At 41.8% G+C, this 18326-nt stretch overlaps 1 protein-coding gene across 5 annotated transcripts in view; it reads left to right on the top strand.

The window, feature by feature from the left end:
- ap2a1 (adaptor related protein complex 2 subunit alpha 1) overlaps positions 1-18326 on the top strand; it is a 59554-nt gene that overhangs the window by 15231 nt on the left and 25997 nt on the right. For all 5 annotated transcript variants that reach the window (XM_026326105.1, XM_026326103.1, XM_026326104.1 and 2 more), the window contains 9 exons: positions 6415-6608; positions 6774-6903; positions 8037-8138; positions 9277-9536; positions 9682-9850; positions 9980-10117; positions 10381-10563; positions 11625-11722; positions 11808-12039. In XM_026326105.1, the coding sequence (XP_026181890.1) occupies positions 6415-6608; positions 6774-6903; positions 8037-8138; positions 9277-9536; positions 9682-9850; positions 9980-10117; positions 10381-10563; positions 11625-11722; positions 11808-12039 (1506 nt within the window). The remainder of the gene's footprint in view (positions 1-6414; positions 6609-6773; positions 6904-8036; positions 8139-9276; positions 9537-9681; positions 9851-9979; positions 10118-10380; positions 10564-11624; positions 11723-11807; positions 12040-18326) is intronic.

Here is an 18326-nt window from a genome sequence, read left to right as displayed (position 1 = left end):
ACTTGCCTCAAAGACACTTTTTTCATTGTACCTTAGAGAATGGCAGCAGGACACCAGTAGCTCCTGCGTTTGTCAACACTTTTGTTTCTTAGTGTGTTCTTAGGTTTAGGTTTACCCTAGACTCAGTTTTGCCCACTTTTCATCAGTTTGTTCACTGTACAATCCGGGACAATAAAACTCTGGATCTGCTGTATGCTAGTACAAAGGACGCATACACTGCCACTGCCCTGCCCCCTCCGGGAAAGTCTGATCACAACCTGGTGCTGTTAACACCTAGTATATCCTGCAGTGAAGAGGCAGCCTGTCTCCACCAGGACTGTGAGGAGGTGGAGTAAGGAGGCCACTGAGGCTCTGCAAGACTGCTTTGAGACCACAGACTGGAGTATGCTTTGCCAGCCCCACAGGAATGACATTGACAGACTGCATCACGGATTATATTAACTTCTGTGAGGATACAGCTGTCCCAACAAGGACTGTCCGGTGTTATCCAAATAACAATCCCTGGATCACCAGCCAAGTGAAGGAACTGCTGAACCAGAAGAAGCGGGCCTTCAGATCTGGAGATAAGGACGAGTTGAAGAGCATACAGTGGCAACTCAAGGTGAAATTGGGAGAGTGTAAGGACACCTACAGGAGGAAGCTGGAGGATAGGCTCCAGCAGAACAACACACGGGACGTGTGGAAGTGCATGAAGGAGATCACTGGCTTTAACACCAAATGCCCGGGAGCTGGAGGCTGACCCAGACAGAGCTAACGAGCTGAATGCTTTCTTCAATAGATTCAGCTCTGGACCCCCTGCTGGCCCTTCCCCTACCACTCCAGTCCTTACACCTCCCAAGACAGCCAATCCACAACATTCCAACAACCCCTTCCTGTCGGACACCTCTAAAGCGCCCCCCCCCCCCCCCCCCCCCCCCCCAATCTAGAGAGAGTCTACCAAGGCAAGGCAGCAGGCCCGGACCGTGTCAACCCCCGGGTCCTGAAAACCTGTGCTGCACAGCTGTCTGCGATCCTGCACCTCATTTTCAACCTGAGTCTGAAGCTGGAAAGGATACTGGTGCTATGGAAAACATCCTGCGTAGTGCCAGTGCCCAAGAGGCCCATCCCATCTGGCCTCAACGACTTCAGACCGGTTGCCCTGACATCACACGTGATGAAGGTCCTGGAGAGACTCGTCTTGGCCCAACTCAGACCCCTTGTGGCCTCTGCCTTGGACCCTCTTCATTTTGTGTATCAGCCTCATGTTGGTGTGGATGATGCTGTCATCTACCTGCTGCAGCATCCTCACTTTCACCTGGATGGTGGGAAGGTCACTGTGAGGATCATGTTCATTGATATCTCCAGTGCCTTTAACATGATTACTTGTCTGACAAACCCCACTCTGTGCGGCAGGGGAGCTCCCCGTCTGACACTGTGATCAGTAATGTGGGGGCACCACAGGGGACTGTCCTGTCTCCCTTTCTGTTCACCCTATACATCTCAGACTTCCAGTACAGCTCTGGGTCCTGCCACCTGCAGAAGTTCTCAGATGACTGTGCAGTGGTTGGGTGTATATGGGATGGGCAAGAGGCGGAGTACAGAACACTGATCGGAAACATCTTGGCATGGTCCCAGGCCAACCACTTGCTCCTTAATGTGGACAAGACCAAGGAGCTGGTGGTGGACTTCAGGAGGAAGAGGATTCCAGTGGAGGGCCTGGAGGTGGAAGTTGTGGATCACTACAAATACCTGGGGGTTCACTTGAACAGCAGGCTGGGCTGGAGGGACAATAGTGATGCTGTGTACAAGAGGGGCATAAGTAGACACTGCTTCCTGACGAAGCTTAGGTCCTTTAATGTATGCGGCAGGAGCCTGGAGCTCTTCTACCAGTCTTTGGTTGCAAGTGCTCTCTACTTTGCTGTGGCCAGTTGGGGGAGCAGCACCACCAAGAGGGACATCAATCGGATCTACAAACTGGTCCGGAAAGCAGGACCCATTATTGGCAGGACATGGAGACGTTCGAGTCAGTGAGGTACAGGAGGACACTGGACAAACTGCTCTCCATCATGGACAATCCTTCACACCCACTTCAACAGATCATAGAGGGTCAGAGGAGCTCGTTCTGCAACAGACTCATCCAGCTCCGCTGTTACAGTGAAATGGTACAGGACAGGACTTCATTAATACTGTTCTCCATCCTTCTGTTAAATAACTCCCCCCTTTGCAGCAGATGACTCCACCATCCTCCACCACAGTCTCTTCTGTGGTGTTGACTATTTATTTTTGTATATAGTGTATATTTACTTCTATCTGTGTGTATATTGTAGATATTCAAATGTTGTATTTTCTGCTTGTCTTTTTATGTTGTATTTTTATTTTTATTTAATAGTTTTTTTTTTTTTGTTTTGTTTTTTTTTCAGTGTCTGTATGTAAACTGAACTACTGTGACAAAGGAATTTCCCTGGGAAAAGGCTGGCTGGCTGGCTGGGTGGACATGAGGAATATATGTATAGAAAACTTGAAATGTGTACTTATAAATGAAACAATTCAAATTGAAAATTTGAAACATTTTGAAGAGCGACTGGACCCAGCAGAGGATATAATTCCTGACAAGTAATTTCGTCTCAGCCTATCTACATAATTAGAGTAATCTGCAATTGGTTAATTTAAATAGTATAAACATTCAAAATGTTTTCAGAGTGTAACATTCTTTATTTACACCAAAATGGGGGGAAAAAAAACCCACAAAAAATATATATTTTGTACAGATTTTCTTCATAACTAATTCTGACATGGCTCAGCCACTTGATAAAATATTTAATACTGGATCTGTGTGACTTTTGGAAGACAGGGTTTTGCTGATGCACAAGGCAGCTTTTGCACTACAAGATTAAGAAAACATGTTGTAGGTGTTTACAATGATTACTATTTTTAGACTATTTCCTTGTTTTTTTAATAACAGTAACTTTTTATTTGCATTATTTAAATCCGTAAAAGATAACTTTTGTATTTTCAATTTACAGTTCTGGCATATTTGCATATTTTTTGCACTTTCCTTTTGCCCCTCTGAATATGACAATATTGATGTGTAATCCTCCAAAGTAATAAATGTTGCTATTTTTTAATAATAAATACTTGTTACATTCAGTTTTCACTGGTTTGGCAATTCACTGCCCCTTCCTTGCCTTGGGAAGTGTGGTCTGCTGTCCAATACATCACAGTTCATCTCTGAGATTACTTCCAACCTCTTCATAATTCCTAGGATGAGTTTATAATTATATATAAAGCATTTACCCCCTAAAGAGCAATCTCCTAGCATGACTAATATACATCAAATATGTCATTTTACAATTATTATAATAATAACATGAATTTACTGTCATTGGATGACATTATTAGAATTGCATTCTAACACCTTATTAAGCAAATATCCAGTATTTTGGGCTCCACCTGTGTTCGCACACAATGAAAAACCACTGTCTGCCTGATGGTAAGTCACATCCAAACAGGATTCTGCTTTTACAGTGATAGACTCCTGGTTATATCAGCAAACCAACAAATTGTATAATATGTCCCCTTTAAATTGAATTAAATTGTCCATATAGGAAGTACAAGAGATTATGAATCAGTTTCACCTGCCTTGTTGCAAATGAAAGTGACAATGGGTGCAGTGTGCTCTCCAGCTTCATCCTCTTGGTGCCGGAGCCAGTGTCCAATAATGGCAGACAGCGGAGTTCTGCTGAAATTTTCTGTGGGCGGTGTTCGGGCAGAGCCAGAGGCGGGACTTGCCTCTTGTATACATATACAAGAGAAGGAACAGACAGCCATATAAATGTACCAAATGGGGCCAAAAAGTCAATTTTGCATTATAGGGGACCTTAAATTCAGATCAGTTCAATTTATTTGTATAGCAAGGTACTTTACAAAAATAAAACGAAACACAAACAAAACCCAGTGATTGAATGCACAAGCAAACCTCCTGATTGGCTGAACACACCTGGGGCCTGTTTCAGAAAGCAGGTCCAACAAACTCTGAAGTTAACCCTTAACTCTGGGTTGACTGACCCTGACATGGGAATCTCTGAGTTTCCGGTTTAAGAAAACCAGATTAGAATTAGTTCAGTCAACCTGGAGTTAACTTACCCTGAGTAAAAGCTCGTGCCTGACAACATATAAAAACCCACATCATTAGAACACGAATACAATGATTCACCATGGCAACGGAGAAGAAGGCACGTTCCGCATATTTTGTTTTAATTGTTGCGTATGCTGACGCCGCACCAAATGAATGTGAGCTGGCGTGGCAGAAAATTGCTGACCACGTCAATGCATTTTTTTCTTTTTGTATTGAAAGTATTTTTTTGTTAACTTTTTTTTAACACTTTAAACCCCTCGTGTTACAACATTTATGTGCTCCTCTGAGCGTGTTCAATGTCCATGCAGGTGCAAACGAAAGTGGCAGCAAATTAAAATGAAATATAAAAATCTCCTTCAAAGAGGTAGATATTATTATTGAATTATTTTTCATTACATATCACAGAGCAATGCTGAATGTGGTAATGAAAGGAGCCATCCATCCATCCATCCATCCATCGCCCAACTAGCCACTGCAAGATTCTGTCGTCTGAATAATGACTTGCAATAACACTAAGTGGCTATGGCACTATGAACATCATTCTTTTTGTGTTCTTCTAGCTCCCAGTGAAACAACTGTATGCAGTACACTTGGAACACAAGTTAACGGTGGATAAGGTGATATGGAGCTGGTTGATGATGGTTTTAACAACATAAAATGACCATCTATTGCATCTGTACTTGCAGGAAATAAAGACTTGATACATATATGTTCTCTTTATTTTATTATGCAAAAATTGATCTGCCATCTGGCACATCTAGAGGGTAGTCAAGATGGACTGTTTCACTTTCTGTTGGTGCAGGACATTGCTCTCTTCACATTGTTTCTATGTTGTGGAGAACCGCACATACCACAATGATGTCACAGGCCCTGTCTGGGGTGACCCTGATGCTGCGAAGGCACTGGAATCAGGCCTTGACTATGCCTGTGGTCATTTTGTGGCCTGCTGTGGGCTAAAATGAAATTGTACTGTTGACCAGGAGGTGTTAAAAGATGTGGCTGGCAGGGGTATCCTCTTACCAAGGAGGTAACCATCACATTCTCCTATAAATCGGAGAGCATGCCGTTTAACGTTTTAATATACGTATAGAGATACATGGCTAATGGAACATAGAGAGGTGTATGTTGGTACTAATCACGGGAAAATCTGTGGCTTAGTGCACACACATGAAAAATTTGTGAGTCATGCACAGATCCAGGCAACTTTGCTTCCATGTTCGTTATCATGCGATGACCTTAAGGACACAGGACAAAAAAATCTGCATTAGCTATGATGGAATTATATTTCATAATGAATGCTAAAGGCCTCTATTTAACTGTACATTAACGCTGTGGAAGGACTTCCTATTGACATAATCATCTTCATTCACAGGGATGACAGGGATATGAGTCCCATCTATGCAGCCGATCACACCTGGAAACCCTAAAATATACAAATTGATTTGTGCATAAAGTGTCAAAGCTACAGGCTGAATGTGCTAATTGTTGCTAGTAGTGATGCCTACAGTTTTGTAGAATTCCTCTTTGATGTGACGCAAAATTTTCTGCATCACCAATGTTATAAAGGAAATGTCTACTTGCAAAAAGAGCCACTGAAAGAATTTGTTCTGATTTTACAGCGTGTCCACAAGAAGTCATATGGGATATGGAAGGGCTGAGGATATCATAAGGATAATGAAGTGAACTGGCAGGAAATGGTATCACTTAGGAAAGAAAAAGATGTCCAGACGGGGTTTGATTACCCTCTCGAATTCTGCGAAGCAAAAGGGCACGCCATGTCTCCTCCCTCTTCAGTCTGAATGCCAACTGGCTCAGAAACGACTCAGGGTTTATAAAACCTGCCAGTGAGCAGGTTTGGTTCACAGAGTAAGTTACCGCTGTAACTGACTCAGAGTCTATCTGAAGCCACTTTGTGAAACCGAAAACCCTAAGTATCCCTCATCTCAGGGTTACAAGCTTTGGGTTTTCAGTAAACCTGCTTTCTGAAACAGGCCCCTGATCCAGGTAATCAGCAGTAGGTAGGGTAGGTATTAGAGAACAAGCAGGGCTGTAGCTCTTGAGGACCAGGGTTGCCTACCCCTGGCATAGGCTCATGATGTGGGGATTGTAGTCAGGGGGCCAGGTGTGGTAAGGCTGCTCTATTAATACAGCAAAGTCATTCACCTTTTCCCTATTGTGGGAAAAATAAAGGTTCTTCTCATCTTAAAACAGTTCCAACAAGAACTAAACTGTAGAACCAGTGTTATTAATGCCTCCTCGCTATTAAAATTTCATGGTTTCCTTTCTTCATGTTACTCCAGGGCTACCTGTTCATCTCAGTCCTGGTAAACAGCAACAGTGAGCTGATTCGCCTGATCAACAATGCCATCAAGAATGATCTGTCCAGCCGCAACCCCACCTTCATGTGCCTGGCACTTCACTGTATTGCAAATGTGGGAAGCCGCGAGATGGCTGAAGCCTTTGCCAGTGAGATTCCTCGGATCCTGGTTGCTGGGTGAGGTTGACTTATGTTAAGGAGTGATTTAATAAAAATCATCTTCAGTTGGTTTGTTTTTTTTATTCATATGTGTTGCGGTAGGTAATGAAGCTAAAGACTGTTTTTTTGCATGTTACTGTGGCGTTACTTAACTTCTGATAATGTGACCATAATGCACCACAGTGATACAATGGACAGTGTGAAACAGTCAGCTGCTCTGTGTCTGCTGCGACTCTACAAGACTTCTCCTGACTTGGTGCTGATGGGTGAGTGGACGTCACGCGTGGTGCACCTGCTCAACGACCAACACATGGTGAGAGCACAGTCCAGAACCTTAGACATAAGAAACAGGAATGTTGTTACGTGATCAGGGCTGTTTTTAGGCATAGATTAGGTAGGCAGTCACCTTGGGTGCCAGCAGTTAGAGGTATACCAAAGAGTAAATAATTTCAGCTTCTCTTTCTGATTTTTAGAAATGCTACTCTGCCACCCTAGATGTTCATTAGATACCCAAAGTAAAAACCCCACTTCTTACTTCGCAGTAAATGCAGAGAAATTTGCCAACACACACTCTAGAGTGTGTGTTGGCAAATTACAAAAATACTGTATTGGGGGCACTGGAGCTCACTCACATATTGTTAAGCTGCTGGCTGCCTTTTTTGTGGCCCTGTGGTTCATTCGCTCACAACGGTGTGCAAACATTGCGTATGAGTTACCAGATTCCCTGTTCCATGCAATGTTCTGCACTTCAGAGAAGACTCAGAACCAGGATACATACTATGTGTGCAGGCGCACCATCAACTCTAGTCAGTAAGTGAATCGGTTTAACAAAAACTGGCTTAGAATTGTATACAATTTGTATACCCTGAAATGAAAAAAAAGATGTCCTGAATACAAGATTAAAAATCTTGAGACTAGTGCAGGTATTTTATTAATAGGCTGTGAGACCTACTAATATTAGAATGATGTGAGTTTAAACAACTTAATGTTCCTAATCAATATGGTAAAAACCGGAATAAATCACAACAGGGATGACTATTCATGTTTTTCCAGATATTAATGACATGACATTGCTCTGAAATGTTATATGGAAAACATCAGCCCTCTGAGGAGCACCAATAGATGTGTCTCATAGGGAATTGAAATCTCCAGAAATGGCCCTGTACATGTGGGTTTGTTGTGTCTGTATGTGTATCTTAAGAGGTTTTATGCAAGAGATCGAATAGTTTCTTTTAAAAGACTGACATAGATTAGTCAACATATTAGTAATTACTTTAATTATTTTACATGCACATTATTTTAAGGTTAAAACTTTTGATGTCAAGTCAAAATATGTAGTAACATGATTTTGAATTGATGGTATCAGATCCAGCACTCGTAACCACTGGACTGTCATAAACCTTGGCGATTATTCATTTTTATTGTGGTTGTGGGTCTGGGGTTTAGGGTGTGGTGACAGCAGCCATTTCGCTCATCACATGTCTGAGCCAAAAGAATCCAGATGAGTTCAAGACCTGTGTTTCCCTGGCTGTTTCCCGACTCAGCAGGGTGAGTGTGCATGTGTTTTTGTATTGTGTGTTATGAACAATCAGTTGAAAACAGAATTTTAAATAATTCTTGTAGAAATACTGCAGAATCCAGTAGTTTGTCTAATCATATAATCTCCTCGCCAAATTTTGCTCTGGTCTTCTATATCATTTTTCTAGTCTCACAAAATTGCATTGTGGAGATTGTATGACCCAACTCTGGCATACTATCTTCCTTTAATTTTAAGATACTTTCTAAAGAAATATGACCTTTGGTCTCATTTTTGTCAGAGGTTCATAGAAAACAGTGCTGCTTCTGCTAGGCTTTCCAGGTAGATGTGTAGACAGTTGATAAGCCTAAGTCTTTGCACATCATTGTACATTACTGTGAGGCAAAAAACAGAAAACACCATTTTAACATCTTTCAAGTCAAATGCAGCTAAAGTCTGTGTAGTGGCAACAATCCTTTAATGAAGGGTGAGTAATAAAGAGAGTGGCAGACAGACTGTCTGTTTCTTGCAAGAAAGGAGCAGAACAGAATTGAACAAGAGGCTGCTACTTATACAGACATGCAAAGCAAATGCAAACAATCACTCACATATTCAGATAATTGCCTTTTACTTCCCTATTCTACTACAAAGTCATTCCCTAATAAGGCTATATTCCAAAACCCTATATTTTCAATCGATAGTTAACACTCCATCTTAGATGTGCTTTCTCACGTCCTTCATCTCTGAGGAGCATTTCTCCCAGATGCTCTCCACTAACAACCTTGGGAACACTGTGCCCCTTTGGTTAAACAGTGTCCTGCTTTGCACATACTGTGTGATACAGGGTCAGGGAGAGCATAAAGAATAAGATATGAACGTGAAAAACACAAGACATCTGTTATGTCCTCAGTGAACTCTGTGAATGAACCCGTAAATGTAAACTACAAGTGAAAATAATAAAAATCATAATCTGTGAGAATAATAAAGATCATAATTAGTTGGAATAATAAATCATTAAAAATATTTTGTCCATTACACTCTGCTAAACATTTTAACCATGACTGGACTGATACATATTAAATTGCACTTTCCTGAGACTTTAATAACATTAATGCATTCAGTTTTGACTGACCATAATAAATATAATGAAAAATTCCCTTGGCTTTTCAGATTGTGTCGTCTGCTTCCACTGACCTGCAAGATTACACCTACTACTTTGTGCCAGCACCTTGGCTTTCTTGCAAGCTTTTGCGTCTGCTACAATGCTACCCTCCACCGGAAGATGGTGCTGTCAAAGGCCGTCTGGTTGAGTGTCTGGAGACCATCCTCAATAAGGCTCAGGAGCCACCCAAGTCCAAGAAGGTGCAGCACTCCAATGCCAAGAATGCAATCTTGTTTGAGGCTATCTCACTTATTATCCACTATGACAGGTGGGCATTCTGAGCAACAGTATTTGATATTGTTAATTCAGTATATCAAACATGGACACAATTCCCCTTATTAATTCATTTTCTAAATCTTTTCACCAGTTTATTTAATTATTCTTTTAAGTAAGTTTTGATTTCTGTTTGGTAGTGAGCCAAACCTTCTGGTGCGAGCCTGTAATCAACTGGGTCAGTTCCTGCAGCACAGAGAGACTAACCTGCGCTACCTGGCTCTGGAGAGCATGTGTACTCTGGCCAGCTCTGAGTTTTCCCATGAAGCAGTCAAGACACACATTGAGACAGTCATCAATGCCCTCAAGGTGGTTCCTCACCCCAGTAACTAAAGCCAGTTCCTCGGGAGATATACCTTTGAACAATACTGAATGATGAAATGTGTCAGTTTGGTCACCTTTCAGTAGTACTGTTTCACCCTCTCTGTGTCTCTGTAGACTGAGAGGGATGTAAGTGTTCGACAGAGGGCAGCTGATCTGCTGTATGCCATGTGTGATCGCAGCAATGCCAAGCAGATTGTCGCTGAGATGCTCAGCTATCTTGAGACAGCAGACTACTCCATTAGAGAGGAGATGGTGAGTGTGAAATTGTGTTAAGAAAGATTTTGTGGCATTGACTGAATAGCTATATTCCTCTCTAAATGTAGATCACTTGATTGCATAGGCTGCTTCTTGCATTTATCAACAATAAAAAAATAAAAAATAAAAAAAAAAGCAACTCAGCAGGTTTCAGGAGACAGTGATGTCCAAAATTATTCACATTGGATTTATTTAACTCAGTTTTCCATAATTACATATCAAGTAATTAAATTGTGATTCATTGTACCTTCCTCATTCAGGTGTTGAAAGTGGCCATACTTGCAGAGAAGTATGCTGTGGATTACTCCTGGTACGTGGATACCATTCTTAACCTCATCCGCATTGCTGGCGACTATGTCAGTGAAGAGGTGTGGTATCGTGTCATACAGATTGTCATCAACCGAGACGATGTGCAGGGCTATGCTGCCAAGACAGTCTTTGAGGTATAACAGTGTAAAATATTAAAATGGAGTTTTTGTAGCACACGTAGAATCATTTGTCTTTGAGCGGTAGTTCCTTATTTGAATCAGTCGTTTGCAAATTTCAGGCTATAATTTATATTTACTTCCCAGAACTAGTGTTGTTTTTGTATAGGGTAATTTATAAACTGTTACAAAAGTATAAATAAAATATAAATATAATATAAACAATTTCTTTCTCACATAATGCCTCAATCTTTGAGTTGCTGTTCTGCCACTTTTTGTCTCTTTCAATGACATTGTTGCACTTTTCTTTTGGGTAGTTTGTGTTCACAGGGTAACAGCCCCAAGCGGTCCAAAGTTGTAAACAATTGCAAGCACGAACCAGCTGTTCTCTCATTGGTCACAAATCTTACTTCAGAAGCAGGAAGAGTTTACCTGGGAATCCATTCAGACCATTTCAGAAGGTGGCCGTAATGCACTATACGTTGGTTGCCAACCGCCATATAAATAATAATAATAAGACGCAGTTGTTCACCTGGGAAAAACAAACATGGTGCATCAGCAGCATGTGTGGCTAGTTTGTGTAGTTGTGTTTCTCTGGATAATGTAGAAATACAATCCTGTTTGCTAAACAAACAAAACAACAACAACAAAAAAACTTTCTTCTAGTTCTTCGATTTCTCCTTTTGTTTTGGTTGACGGTTGGCAACTGGGTGCATTACTGCCCCCTCTGTTGGAGTGTGAATCACAGTTATGAGTCTGTTGTCTCGGTTGCTGTGTCAATAACATTCACTCTCCCAAAAAAACGCTACAGGGCTCGAATGGAAGTGGGCTGAGAGCACCCTTTCTTGGCGATCTCGGCCTGCTTCTTTTATTCACAAACAATTGAACAATTGCTGTGTTCACATCTGCCCAAACGAACTGATCTTTGGGGTTAAACACCCTCTGTTTCGGGACAATTTCTCTGGTGTGAATACATCCTAATTCAGACATTACATTTCTTTAAAAAAAAGAGTAGATTAAATGTGTCTTCAGCTCTCTGGCAAATAGAAAACATTAACTTGAGTCAATGTGTTCTCCAGGCACTGCAGGCTCCTGCCTGTCATGAGAACATGGTGAAAGTTGGAGGCTATATTTTGGGAGAGTTTGGTAACCTAATTGCAGGTGACCCACGTTCCAGGTATGTTGGTTTTGTCTGCCAAGACACTAATTTGACAATTGACCACTGAAATTGTTAATAGTAACTTTCCTATTCCATCATCCAGCCCCTTGGTCCAGTTCAATCTTCTCCACTCCAAGTTTCATCTGTGCTCTGTGCCAACTCGTGCCCTTCTACTGTCAGCCTACATCAAATTTATCAACCTGTTCCCAGAGACCAAGGCAACCATCCAAGAGGTTCTGCGTTGCGACAGCCAGATTCGCAACTCAGACGTGGAGCTTCAGCAGCGTGCTGTCGAGTATCTTAAGCTTTCTTCCATCGCTAGCACTGATGTCCTGGTTAGTTATAATTCCTTTTAGATCAAATGAAGCTCAATTGTATGAATCATTGGTACATTTTTTTTTTTTTTAGGATTGCACCAATGCAAGTACCACATTTTCCAGACAGTAAGATGCACAGAGTGTAAGTTACTTTTAGCAAAAACAGCTTTGTTGGACAGAAAAAAAACAAAAAGGGGGTTTTCCACCAGCACTACTCAACTCTCAGGCATAGTACCTGGTACCAGGTACTTTTTAGTACCTCTTTGGCTGAGGTTCCAAGCGAGCCGAGACGGTACTAAAATGACGGCAACAGACTGCAGGCCACTGACTGGCCAGGGGGGTGATGTCACTTGAAGAGTCATGCACAAACAGCAAAAACTGGCAACAATTACTGTTTGTTCAATTTTAAAAGTCTTTAGAGAGGCAAATGGCAAACGCTACTCACAAAACAACACTGTGGTTCTACGAGGAGGTGCGGACATTTCAGTTTCATGCCGCCGTGCTATGATGACCCCACCTCCTCATGACCAGCCTCTAGAAGCTCTTCATGATGGTCAGCGTGCCAATGGACTCCATCAGGATAGGGCCTTTGGTGTTTACTAACAATGCTGTGTAAGTAGCTGAAAGTGCTGATGTTAGTGTTGGGTAGAATGTAAACAGAAATAATAACAGCTGCTGATAGCTCTTGTGACAGATAAAAGATATGTGTGTCACTGTCAGAGTCTCTAATTCTATTCAATTCAATTTTCAATTTTATTTGTATCGCGCCAAATCACAATACAAATCATCTCAAGGCACTTTACAAAAACTAAAAATAAAAACCCAACAATTCCCTTATGAGCAAGCACTTGGCGACAGTGGAGAGGAAAAACTTTCTTTAACGGAAGAAAAAACCTCCAGCAGAATCGGGCTCAGTTTGGGCGGCCATCTGCCTCGACCGGTTGGGGTGAGTGGATAGAGCAGAGAGAAAAGAACAGCAACAATAGGGTAGGGGGGTTAGGGTAAGGGAGCTCAGTGCACCGATGGTCCTCGGGCAGTCTAGGCCTATAGCAGCATAACTAAGGGATGGTTCAGGGTTGCCTGAAGCCAGCTCTAACTATATGCTTTGTCAAAGAGGAAGGTTTTAAGTCTAGCCTTAAAAGTACAGAGAGTGTCTGCCTCCTGAACCCAGACTGGGAGCAGGTTCCACAGGAGAGGAGCTTGATAACTAAAGGCTCTGCCTCCCATTCTACTTTTGGAAACTCTGGGAACCACAAGTAGACCTGCACTCTGAGAGCGAAGTGCTCTATTGGGATAATATGGTACTATGAGGTCTTTAAGGTATGAAGGAGCTTGATTATGAAGGGATTTGTATGTGAGAAGAAGGATTTAAAATTCTATTCTATATTTTACAGGGAGCCAATGAAGAGAAGCCAATATAAGAGAAATATGATCTCTCTTGCTAGTTCCTGTCAGGACTCTGGCTGCGGCATTCTGGATTAATTGAATTGAGGCTTTTTATGGCGATATTGGGACATCCAGATAGTAATGAGTTGGTAATTTAGCCTTGAGGTAACAAATGCATGGACTAGTTTTTCTGCATCATTTTGAGACAGGATGTTCCTAATTTTGGAAATGTTGCGCAGGTGAAAGAATGCAGTTCTAGAGATTTGTTTTATGTGTGAGTTAAAGGACATGTCCTGGTCAAAAATAACTCTTTTTTACAGTAGTGCTGGAGGCCAGGGTTATGCCATCTAGAGTAGCTATAATTTTTGAAATGTTATTTCTGAGATTTTTTGGCCCAAATATAATGACTTCTGTTTTCTCTGAGTTTAAAAGTAAAAAGTTACTGGTCATCCAGGCCTTTATGTCAGTTAGACAGGCTTGAAGTCTGGTTAACTGGTTTGTGTTAACAGGTTTAATAGATAGATTATAACTGAGTGTCATCTGCATAGCAGTGGTAATTAATAGAGTGCTTCCTAATGACATATCCTAAAGGAAGCATGTTCAGGGTGAACAGAATTGGTCCTAGCACAGAGCCTTGTGGAACTCCATAACTAACTTTTGTGCGTGTGGAAGGGTCATCATGGACATGAACAAACTAGAATCTGTATGATAAATAGGATTGGAACCATTTTAACGCTGTTCCTATGATACCAATCACATGCTCCAGTCTCTGTAATAAGATGTTGTGGTCAATGGTGTCGAATGCAGCACTAAGGTCTAGGAGGACAAGTATTGAAACAAGTCCATTACCTGAGGCTAAGAGAAGATCGTTGGTAACTTTTAACAGTGCTGTTTCTGTACTATGATGTGCTCTAAATCCTGATTGAAAATCTTCAAATAGTTCATTCCTGCGTAAGTGGTCTGATAGCTGCTTAGCAACAGCTGTTTCTAGGATTTTAGAAATAAATGGCAGGTTGGATATTGGTCTATAATTAGCCAAGACTCCTGGATCAAGACTAGGCTTTTTGAGTAAAGGTTTGATTACTGCAGTCTTAAAGGCCTGTGGTACGTAGCCTGATACTAGAGATAAATTTACCAAGTCCAATAAAGATGAGTTCATTAATGGCAGGGTGCCTTTAAGCAGTCTAGTCGGGATGGGGTCCAAGAGACACGTTGATGATTTCGATGAAGCAACTACTGATGTAAATTCAGAGAGATCTATGGGAGAGAAGCAGTCTAAACATAACTGAGGTCCTTCAGATGATTCAAGAGCTACTGTAGGAGAAGATTCATTTATTGCGGTATAGGAAGCATCTGCTGAATTTTATCTCTAGTAGTTGTGATTTTATTTGTAAAGAAACTCATAAATTCATCACTGCTGAGAGCTAAGGGAACACTGGGCTCAACAGAGCTGTGACTTTTTGTCAGCCTGGCTACAGTGCTGAAAAGAAACCTGGGATTGTTCTTATTTTCCTCTATTAGTGATGAATAGTATGCAGTTCTGGCTTTACGGAGAGCTTTTTCATATGTTAGTAGACTGTTTTTCCAGGCTAGAAAAATTTCCTCTAAGTTTGTGGAACGCCACTTCCTTTCCAGCCTTCGTGATGCCTGCTTTAAGGTACGAATATGTAAATTATACCATGGGGCTAGTCCTCTCTGATTCACTAACTTCTTTTTCAGAGGGGCTACAGAATCAAGCATTTCACGCAGTGAGGTTACAGCGCTGTCAACAACATGATCAATTTGGTAGGGAGTGGGATTGAAGCAGCTGCCCTCCACTATGTTTATACTTGGCATAGATGTAAATAAAGATGGAATAATTTTCTTAAATTTATTAATAGCGTTGTCGGATAAACATCTGCCGTAGTGGAATTTTCTTCCAAACGCTGCATGATCCATCATTTTAAATTCAAAAGTTATTAAAGAATGATCTGACAAAACAGGATTTGGGTGAAAAACTATTAGATGTTCAATTTCGATGCCATAAGTTTTTATGAATAATCTTCTGTTAACTTCTGATTTATTTGATTTATATGTTCGAGGGGCAGACACAGTCTCTATGTGGTTTGAGGGGGGCGGTGGCTCTAAGGAAACTGCAGAGAGGCGTTTTAGACTGAGTCTCTGCATCCCGGTCCCCACCCTGGATTGTCAGGCTTTAGGTCGGCTAATAAACTCGGCCAAATTTCTAGAGATGAGAGCTGCACCATCCAAAGTGGGATGGATGCCGTCTCTCGCTACCAGACTGGGTTTTCCCCAGAAAGTGGCCCAATTGTCTATGAAGCCCACATCGTTTGCTGGACACCACCTAGACAGCCAGCGACGGAACGACGACATGCGGCTAAACATGTCATCGCTGGTCAGATTGGGGAGGGGTCCAGAGAAAACTACGGAGTCCGACATTAATTTAGCAAAATTACACACCGACTCAACATTAATTTTAGTGACCTCCGATTGGCGTAATCGGGTGTCATTGCTGCCGACGTGAATAGCAATTTTCCCATATTTACGATTAGCCTTAGCCAGCAGCTTCAGATTTGACTCGATGTCGCCCGCTCTGGCCCCAGGAAACATTTGACTATGGTCGCTGGTGTCTCTAATTTCACGTTCCTGACTATGGAATCGCCAATTATCAGAGTCGGTTTCTCAGCGGGTGTGTCGCTTAGCGGGGAAAATCTATTAGAAACGTGAACAGGCAGGTGATGAGCCGTGGGCTTCTGCTTAGGAGTACGTTTCCATCGGACTGTCGCCCAGGCTAATTCTCCGGGCTGCTCCGGAGCTGCCCTTGGACCGCTAACAGACCCTGAGCTCGGTGGCTCCACACCAGCTAACGGGGCTAGGCTAGCTGGCTTTTGTTCGAAGGTGCAGAGCCGCGCTTCCAAATCAGTGATCCTCGCCTCCAAGGCTAACAGAACCTTACACTTATTACAGGTATCATTATCGCTAAAGGAGGCAGAGGAATAACTAAACATGTGGCACACCGAGCAAGAAAGAGAGAGAGGGAGAGGCCATGTTAGCTAAGCTAACTAGCTAGCTAAGCTAACCGGTAGGCTAACAAGCGCTAAGTCAGGAAATAGTAATAAATACCGGTCAAAATAGAAAGGTACTTGACTAGTACCGGAATGTAGCAGTTAATGAATTGTTTAGAGTTTAGTTAGTTTTTAGGTGTGTTAAACTATAGCTAGTCTGTTGCTAGTCTGTAGACGAACTATACAACACACCATCTAATCAGGTGAATATTGGCTCTCTATGATGTGACTTTGTGAGGACCAGTCATTGTGTACATACATGCAAAGTCCTCCACTTCTGCTCTTACAGGACCCTCTGGTCTGATCCCTGCAGTGTAATTTGCGGCCTGCTAGCTGTAGAGCAGCGTTGGAGATCCCTGGGTGTAGCAAGGTCTCTATTGTTAAAAAATACTCGCCATGCATGTTCTTAATCTTAGTTTCAGCTTTTGAAGTAAATAAACTGTTAACTTCACTTGCACTTCTACGTGTCTGTCAGTTATTTCTGTGTTTGGATTCTCTGTCTTTGCTTGTTGTTTTGCAAATACACTTGGTTAATTGCACATGGATGAGGGTTAGGGTTAATGGCCAATGGCAAATAGTTTCCTAAATTCCAATGTCGTTGCTGTATATCCCGGTGGTGTGAACCAGTGAATCGATGTGTCGCTCACTCCTGGCGTACAGCTTGCTGTCATCCATGTACAGGAGGTGACTGATGGTTGCTCTATTTCGTAGTTGGTATCTGAAGCCGGTCTTTGTGATGACCTGGCTGAGGGGGTTCAGGCCTATGCAGAACAAGAGTGGGGACAGAGCATCTCCTTAGTAGATGCTGCACTTGATGGAGACTTGTGCAATTGGCTTGAGTTTGGCCACTAGGGTTGTTTTCCACAGTCCCATTGAGTTCCTTATGAAGGTTCTTAGAGTCCTATTCATGTTGTATAGCTCCAAGCATTCCAGGATCCATGTATGAGGCATTGAGTCGGCTTTCTTGTAGTCAATCCAGGCAATGCACAGGTTGGTCTGTCTGGTCTTACAGTCTGGAGTGACTGCTTTATCTGCCAGTAGTTGATGTTTTGCTGCCCTGGTGTTCTTACCCATTGTTTTCGGCGCCCCGCTCATGTATTAAGGCTTGTGCTCTATGATGCCTGACAGGAGCTTCCATGTCGTGCAGAGACAGGTTAGTGGGCAGTAGTTGAATGGGACTGCTCCCTTTTTGGGGTCCTTCAGTATCAGGAAATATTTTATATATATATTTTATGTATATATATATATATATATATATATATATATATATATATATATATATATACATACACACACATATATATGTGTGTGTCAATCGATTCAAATATTTAATTGTGATTAATCGCATGATTGTCATGAGTTAACTCATGATTAATCGCAACTTCTGTTTGAAATATACCTTAAATTAATACTTTTCAGGTTTTAATAGTCTAATCAACATGGGCATGGACAAACATGGATGCTTTATGAAAATGTAAGGTTATTATTAGTGAAACTATCCTAAACATACAGCATAAAGAACACAGACATGTTTCAAAGACGATAGATATGTTTTTCAAAGAACTTGTTCATGTCTATTAAACACATGGGAAAAAAAGAACAGAGAAAAAACACAAGTTCCCATTATTTCTCTTTCTTTGCACTGAGCCAGTTGCTCAAACAGACAAGCCTGTTTACATTTTCAGATGACAGGACAACTCACCTTTTCTGAACAACATGCCTTGACAGTGAAAACAATCTTTCACAAGGTATGGATGTGGCAGGTGTTGCGAAGTATCTGCAGACATTGTTTTGTAAATGAATTTACCATTTCTGTTTGCTGCTGCAGTCTTTACTGTCTATGGCTGCATTTTT

Source organism: Mastacembelus armatus, chromosome 8 (assembly GCF_900324485.2).
Source record: "Mastacembelus armatus chromosome 8, fMasArm1.2, whole genome shotgun sequence".
In the NCBI taxonomy this organism is placed as follows: Eukaryota; Metazoa; Chordata; class Actinopteri; order Synbranchiformes; family Mastacembelidae; genus Mastacembelus; species Mastacembelus armatus.
Note: the sequence above shows the minus strand (reverse complement) of the source record. Positions and strands in the feature narration are given on the sequence as shown.